Here is an 8,193-nt window from a genome sequence, read left to right on the forward strand (position 1 = left end):
ACTGATAATATAAACAACATGAGCAATATCTGGACGAGTGACTGTGAGATAAACCAAACTTCCCACCACAATACGATAAAGATTCGGATCATACAAAGGAACACCATCAGTTGGAGAGTATCGAGCATTGGTTTCAAGAGGGGTATCGACAGTCTGATTGTCAGAAAGTCCCGCCCGTGTAAACAAGTCATATATATATATATATATATATATATATATATATATATATATATATATATATATATATATATAGTCTGGGAAAGAAGGTACCCTTTCTTAGACTGAGCGACCTCAATACCCAAGAAATAACGCAGCAAGCCCAAATCCTTCATAGCAAATCGACGAGCTAGATCATGCTTCAAAGACTCAATACCACAATGGTCATCACCTATAATAATCATGTCATCCACATATAAGGATAGAAGAATCCATCCTGCACTCGAGCATCTAACAAACAGAGCAGAATCGTGATTACTTTAGACAAATCCAAGAGAGGTAATCACTGTGGAGAATTTCTCAAACCAAGCACGAGGGGCTTGCTTGAGCCCATACAAAGCTTTGCGAAGCCGACAAACCTCACCTGGTTGATGTTGAGTTCCTGGAGGAGGGGTCATATAAACCTCTTCATGAAGGTCACCATTCAAAAAGGCATTCATGACATCCATTTGAAAGATCTTCCACTGCTGAATGGATGCAACTACAATCATAGTACGAACTGTCGTCATCTTTGCAACTAGGGCAAATGTATCCTCGTAGTCAAAACCATACTGTTGGGAATACCCTTTTGCTACAAGTCTAGCCTTACATCGTTCAACAGAGCCATTAGCTTTTGTTTTTATCTTGTACACCCAACGACAACCTATCGTATGTTTCCCAGGAGGAAGAGAAACCAAATCCCATGTATGATTCTGATGAAGAGCAGTGAGTTCTTCAGCCATAGCATTCTGCCAAAGAGGATCTGAAACAACTTCTCTATATGATTCACGTTCAGACATATGATGGATGCTTGCTATAAATGAAGCAAACGGTCCTGCATATGTAGAGTAAGAAAAATCTGGTAGCTTGGTGGACTTGACATGAAAAGAAGAGATATTCCTGAATTCAATGAAGTAGGGATACGATTAATCGCATAAACAACAGTTAGGACTGCTTCTCCCCAATAGGCACTAGGGACCTGTGCAGACAGGAGCAAAGAGCGGGTAGTCTTAACAATATGACGATGTTTTCATTCTGCCACACCGTTTTGCTGAGGTGTGTCAATACACGAAGACTGGTGTATGGTACCATCAGAAGAAAGTAACTTAGTGAAATCATTAGAGGTATATTCTCCCCCTAAGTCACACCTGAAGCACTTAATCACAGCCGAATGTTGAGTTTTAACAAGAGCTCTAAAATTGCTGTAAATACCAAAGAAATTAGATTTGCGTTTCATAAGATAAACCCATGTATATCGAGTATAATCATCTATAAAAGATACATAATAGGTTTACCCACCCTATGTGAATACTGGTGCACGAACCCACACATCAGAATGAATAATATCAAAAGGAGCAGTAGAACAAGACATACTTTTATTGAAGGGTAAAGCAGAAAACTTTGCTAGTTTGCAACCACTACAATCAGAAATATCACAAGAGTTTAAATGACACCAAAACACCACCAGATGCTAAGAAATTCATCCGTGATACAGACACATGTCCCAAACGAGAATGCCAAAGATAAAACTCAGACGACAAAGGACTCAAACGAAAAGAAGATAAATCAATGCTGGAAGCAGCAACAACAAATACTTTGAGGACCTCCAAGACATATAGTTCCCCCACCCTACGGCCGATCCCAATCACCTTCTGGGTGTGTTGATCCTGATTAACACAGCCATAATCAGAAAAGAACACCCAGTTACCAGACTTGCATAACTGACTGACTGAGGCAAGGTTCACAGTAAGTTTGGGAATGTAATAAACATCATGAAGAGTTATATGAGAAACGGAGACAGACCCAACGCCCTCAACTAGCATGGATGTATCACTAGCAGACTTAACAGAAATGGATGACACTTGCGAAAAAGAAGTAAATGATGACAAATGAGGAGTCATATGATGGGTTGCACCAGAATCTAAAATCCACAAAGATGAGGGAATACCTGAAGTGTCAAATGAAGAAGGACCAGAGTGAGACATAGATGCAGACATGGCAGTGGGATTAGAAGCCAAATATTGTCTAAAGCTCTCAAACACCTTGGGATCCAATGCAGATGGTGACATATGTCTAACAGATTCCGTGTCAACTGGTGGAACCGCATCAACAAAGTGTGGAGGACGAGGGGTCCATGGAGGAGTACTAGAGGAACGAGACTGGTGCTTTTGTTGACCAGACCTATTTTGTTTCCCTGACTGAGATTGACCAGATTTACCCTTGTTGACTAACAATGGACACTGAGCTTTCCAATGATTCTTCTGTTTGAAGAATGCAAACTCATCATAAGCGACTCTTGAAGGTTGTCGAGATTAACTGGAGGAGACAACAAGCACAACAGGAGCGAGAGTATGAGTAGAGGTTGCTTTAAACCCTTTATCTACATGGGACTTGATACAAGTCTCTTCTACAATTAACTCATGGACAACTGAATCAACTGAAGGAAGAGGAGAGCGATGAAGAATTGTTCCACGAAGACCTTCAAAATCAGAAAGCAAGGCCATCAAGAACTGAACCAAGCGTTGTTCTTCCCTCCTAGCAATGTAAGGCTCAAAATCTTTTAACTCTTTAGATTCAGTAAGAGCCGATTGATCCCAGATATCAGACATAGCAGCATAGAAATCTTGAATGCTCTGGTCATTATGTTGAAGGGCATGAATATCATATTCCAATTAGTATTGTTTAATAAAATTGGACTGAGTATACAGTCTCTCCAAGTGATTCCAAACTTCCTTTGCTGTATCATACTTAGCCAACTGCATACCAATGAACTGAGTAACAGAGTTATTGATCCAAGTAATAACCTTGGAGTTATCAGTCTCCCAAGCATCAAGCAACATATCAAAATTCTCAGTTTGAGGCACTGAGGGTTTGGCTTTAGTCCCAGTGATATAGCCCGACATATTCTTCCCACGAAGGAAGTTCTTCATAACGTAACTCCAATACGTATAATTCTTTCCATCCAAACGAGTATTGATTGACTGAAGGGAATCATCATTTCCAGTCATGTTGATAGTGAATGAATAACCACAATGACAATATAATAATCTGAGAATGAAAGGAGTAACAAACCAGCGGAAGCAATCGAAGCAATTATGAACTAACAATAGCAACGAACGAATAGTAGCAACGAATAGACAGTAGCAACGAACCGACAACAACAACGAATCAACAGCATCAACAAATCAACAGTAGCAACGAATCAACATATCAAAAAAGACAAATACCAGTGATAATGAACGAAAATCGCGCCACAGTTGACTGCTACAAAGACTTCTAACAACGTATCAAACCTCAGCTCTGATACCATGATTTCATTGTCATATGATTATATCAAAGAGAAATTACAAGGGTTCTCAGAGAAAAGCATAAAGACTACAAGGAATAGAGCGGATATAAATACTAGCTAGACAGAAACCCTAATGGGCTAAAGACAAAAAGGGCCCATAAATAAGCGGGCTAATAATATAGACTAACAACAATATCATGTATCTTTTTTGCATAAAATTATGAAATTTGCAAACTTTTCTTTATACTTGACGTTTATCAGGTAAACATTGTGTTGGTTGATTACCATGCCATTGCCACGTAACATGGCACGTGAGCGCTAACTAGGCTTTTTTGCAGTTTCTACTTTTGCCTTTCAACGTATTTTTCTTTTTCATTTTGAGGTACGTAAAAAAGAAAAATTAATGTAAGGACCAAAGAAGCGGAGTATCACCAATATCCAGAGGAATATCTTATTGACGTTACATTATTTGTACCCTATAAGATGTAACAATCCAAAAATCCTTTAATCGCTATGTTGTTGCAAGTGATCGAGATTATGGTTTATGTAGTTGGTTACTTGATTTTTCGTTTAAATACTGAATACATCAAACCTAGATTTAAATGAGATGAGTGTTAGGGTAATTGTTGTAGAATCCTGTAATCAATCGGAATTGGATTAGGGTGCAAGGGAGATTTGTCATAACGATGTAAATTTCAGATAAAGCCGATTTGCCTACATGAGTTGCTTTGTTTTCCTCATAGATGGAATAGAATGTTAAAATTTTAGTGTATAAATCTTATGAATTTATTCTCTTTGAACATCACATAAGTTCATTAATATATTTGCTACATAACATAAGTTCATCAAAGCAAAGCACCCTTTAACAATTACAACCTAAATCTTCTTGTAGAATTCCATAATCGAATAGAAACTAACACTGCAAACAATTTTTGAAGAAACAAATCCCGATTCTATAGCCAATGCCTCGTATTCTTTAACTGTCCTCTCTTTCCCACCAGGGTTTATAGCCAACATCACCATATCACCATCAAGATTAGACATAACAACATCGGTTTCACCATTATTATTTGTTGGTTGTTCATCTGGGACAATAGTTTCTAATACCACCACCTTACCATCCTCTGGCAATGCCATCCAACAGTTTTTCAATAACTTCATGCAGTAATCATCACCCCAATCATGTAATATCCACTGTAATTTGTCATGCATAGTTATTTATTCCAATATGTATATGTATATATTAAAGTGCAAAATAATATTTTTTTTGATGTATACATGCACTGACCTTCATGAAGATCACATCTCCCTTTGGAACACTCTGAAACATGTCTCCACCAACATGTTCCACTCCTATTAGCATCAAGAAAGCATATTTAATGTATATTTTTAGATGCCCAATTTAAGGAAATAGATTCTGATTTTTAATTACCTGGACAAATTAGAGGTGCATCTTTGATGACATGGGGCATATCAAAGTTGATGCCTTTAATGTTAGGGTATTTGGAAAGAATAATCCCAAGTGTTGCTCCTAAACCACCACCCACATCCACTAGTTTTTCCACCCCTGAGAATCCCTTGTACTTTTCAAGAACCATTTTCATGAGTATAACAGTGTTCCCAAACATAGCTTTGTCGAAAAGTTTACCAAATCTTTTGTCTTTTGCTTGGTATTCGAATATATTCTCCCCATGGGCCTTGTTGAATGGGGTTCCTCCTTCAAGCACTGCATCCTTTAAGTGATGCCAAGAATCAGTGACAACTTTGTCATTTTGGAATAGAAAGAAGTTAGCAAAAGAACCCCCTTCTTCATTGCTAACAAAATACTTGCATATTGGTGTCATGGCATATAATTTCTTAGTGACTCCGTTTTCATCAGTGAAGAATTTAGATGTAAGAATCGATTTGGTAGCAAGATACCGAAGTATTCTTTCGGTTATGATTGGGGTTTGTGGGGTTTGTGTAGGAAGACACGAAACAATATCTGATGAAGTGAATTGACCACAATGATCATGGTTAGTAAGTTTAACCATGATTTCAAAAAAATCAAGTTCTATAGCAGTTTTCATGACCATAGGAAGAACAGTTCCTGCTACCATTTGCATAACTCTTAGTAATTCTTCCTCTTCGTTCATGTTTGTGTTCATCATTAAATCTTTGTTCTTTGAAATGTGAGCCTCCAAATTATGGTAGTGTATATATATTAAATAGTTTCTTGATCCATACCTTTTGTTTTTAGCCTAACTTAAACAACCTGTATATATGCCTTCTTTAACCAAACCATAGGCTTTGTGTGAACTCAACCTAATTTTGAAGATTTGCAGACAAATTGAATATTTTTTCACAACATAGAGGGGGTAAAATCTAAAAATGGTTAAAATGGACAAAATTTGCCTAAAAAGACCACATCCTTGGTGTGGGTCGGACCTTCCATCCCACTAACCTTAAGATTATGTATTTAGTATAATTATAAAAGGTAATTTAGCAAGTTGAAGTTTATAAATGATGCTAGAGGAAGTATAACGTTAATTAGCTTGTCACAACTTTTGTAAAGAAAATGTAAACTTTTGTAAAGAAAATGTAAACTTTTGTTAGTGAAGTTTTGCTTTTCATAGTTTCTTACTTTTATAGTTTAATTGTTTAAATGTTGATGTCATAAATGAGTAACCAACTATTTGAGATGTTTAAAAACACAAACTTCATGTTTTAAAAAAAAAGGTACAATCAAAGTATTATGAGAAGGTAAACTATTTGAGATGTTTAAAAACACCTTTACAATCAAAAGTTAAGCATTTTTGTAGAATTCCATGATAGAAAACATAGAAACCCTAGAAACAATTTTTAAAGAAGTGAATCCAGCCTCTTTCGCCAAAGCATTGTATTCTTTTATAGTCCGCTCTTTGCCACCAGGGTTCGCAATCAACATTATCATATCACTACCAATGGCCGCCTTAGAAACATCATTCTTGGTAGTATCATCGTCGGGGATGATCGCTTCCACCACCACCACTTTACCGGACTCTAGCAACGCCGCCCAACAGTTCTTTAGAACCGTGATGCAATAACTGTCACCCCAGTCATGAAGTATCCACTAAAAAACAAAATTCATCTCGGTTATTTAATATATGAAAAAAAATCATTTATACCAAAGTTTATTAATAAAAAAATTGATGTATGTCTGTATGATGTATCAAAAACCTTCATGAAAATAACATCTCCTTTAGGAACACTTTGGAACATATCTCCCCCGACATGCTCCACACCTACAGTACCAAAAGATTTAGGTACAAAAACAATTGTTAGGGATGGAAATGGTCAAAAATAAAATTCTAGGGGACCATATCTGTGAAAGTCAAGAAACCACAGGGATGAAAATGTAATTAACTGATACCTGGAGAAGAAGGTGCATCCTTGATAACATGGGGGAGATCAAAGTTGATGCCCTTAATAGTAGGGTACTTTGAGACGATGATCTCAAGGTTAGCACCTAAACCACCACCAACATCAACCAACTGTTTGACGCCTTCAAATCCTTTGTACTTTCCAAGAATCATCTTCATGACTATTGTTGTGTTGTCATACATGCATTTGTTGAATACTTGATTGAATCTGTTGTCCATGGAAGGGTACTCAAATGCATTCACTCCATGGGCCTTGTTAAATGGAATCCCTCCCTCCACCACTGCATCTTTCAGGTGAAACCTGTCCCAAATCATATCATTAGTTATATGTAACATTCAAACACACAAACACTGAACTAAACACAATCATTAATTTTATGCATATTGGAAAGTAACAAACAAATTATAAATAGGTTAAAAGAAGATAAAGGTAAAGTAATCGTCAAATACCAAAAGATAAAGGTAAATTTATCTAACAACTAAATATATGATTTTATAAAGATAGAAAACTAACCAGCAATCGATGAGGATTTTATCATAGATAAGGAGAACCGTTGAAGCATGAGAAGTCCCGTCTGGATTGCGCACATAGTTATTTGACAATGGCGTCATGCCATATAAATTCTTAGAATTCCCACTTTCATCTGTAACGAGAGTTGATGTGAGAATGGATTGGCTAGCAAGAAATCGAAGGAGTCGCTCAATTAAACCAGGGGTTTCTGGGGTTTTTGTAGGAAGACTAGAAGCAAGATCAAGAGAAGAGAATTGGCCATTAGGAGTCTTTGCCATGATCTCAAACAGATCAAGTTCAATGGCAGTTTTGATGACCATGGGAAGAGCTATTGCCCCATTTATTTGCATCACTTTTATCAGCCCTTCCTCTTCAGTTGACATGCTGTAATCTTCTTCTAATGACTCCATGATCGATCAGTCTTTCCTTTGCTTTGCTATGAATGAGAACCTATACACACACAAACATATATATACACACATGCACAAATATTCTTTCCAACTGTCGTACACATGGGTATGGACCTACTTCTAACTTAACAATGGGTATATAATTAGGTTCATGAAAAAAATTTCCTTTTTGGTGTTATAGAGAACTTTTAAGTTTAACGATGATGAATTAATACCGATCACAATTTAATATTGTAACAATATTATAACTAATAAACAACTATTAACGATGATGAATACTCAGATTTTTTTTTTTTTTTTTTTTTTTTTTTTTTTTGTCACAATAAGGCAAATCGAAGTTAAAAATCTTTTCTGTGGTCGTTTGAGTATTTTTTTTTAAAGTTAGTG

General features: G+C 36.5%; 2 protein-coding genes across 2 annotated transcripts; both read right to left on the minus strand.

Annotated features, from left to right (window-relative positions):
• Positions 1-4,279: 4,279 nt before the first annotated feature.
• Positions 4,280-5,686, minus strand: LOC145015506 (caffeic acid 3-O-methyltransferase-like). Its single transcript, XM_078973989.1, has 3 exons — positions 4,917-5,686; positions 4,773-4,837; positions 4,280-4,678 (listed from the first exon to the last, which is right to left on the minus strand). The coding sequence occupies exons 1-3, from the start codon at positions 5,632-5,634 to the stop codon at positions 4,361-4,363; spliced, it is 1,101 nt and encodes a 366-aa protein (XP_078830115.1). The 5' UTR covers positions 5,635-5,686; the 3' UTR covers positions 4,280-4,360.
• Positions 5,687-6,165: 479 nt separating this feature from the next.
• LOC145015923 (caffeic acid 3-O-methyltransferase-like) lies at positions 6,166-7,945 on the minus strand. Its single transcript, XM_078974395.1, has 4 exons — positions 7,400-7,945; positions 6,876-7,186; positions 6,683-6,747; positions 6,166-6,575 (listed from the first exon to the last, which is right to left on the minus strand). Exons 1-4 carry the CDS (start codon positions 7,804-7,806, stop codon positions 6,270-6,272), a joined length of 1,089 nt encoding a protein of 362 aa, XP_078830521.1. The 5' UTR covers positions 7,807-7,945; the 3' UTR covers positions 6,166-6,269.
• Between the last annotated feature and the right edge of the window lie 248 nt (positions 7,946-8,193).

This window comes from Lactuca saligna, chromosome 9 (genome assembly GCF_052625555.1).
Source record: "Lactuca saligna cultivar CGN05327 chromosome 9, ASM5262555v1, whole genome shotgun sequence".
In the NCBI taxonomy this organism is placed as follows: Eukaryota; Viridiplantae; Streptophyta; class Magnoliopsida; order Asterales; family Asteraceae; genus Lactuca; species Lactuca saligna.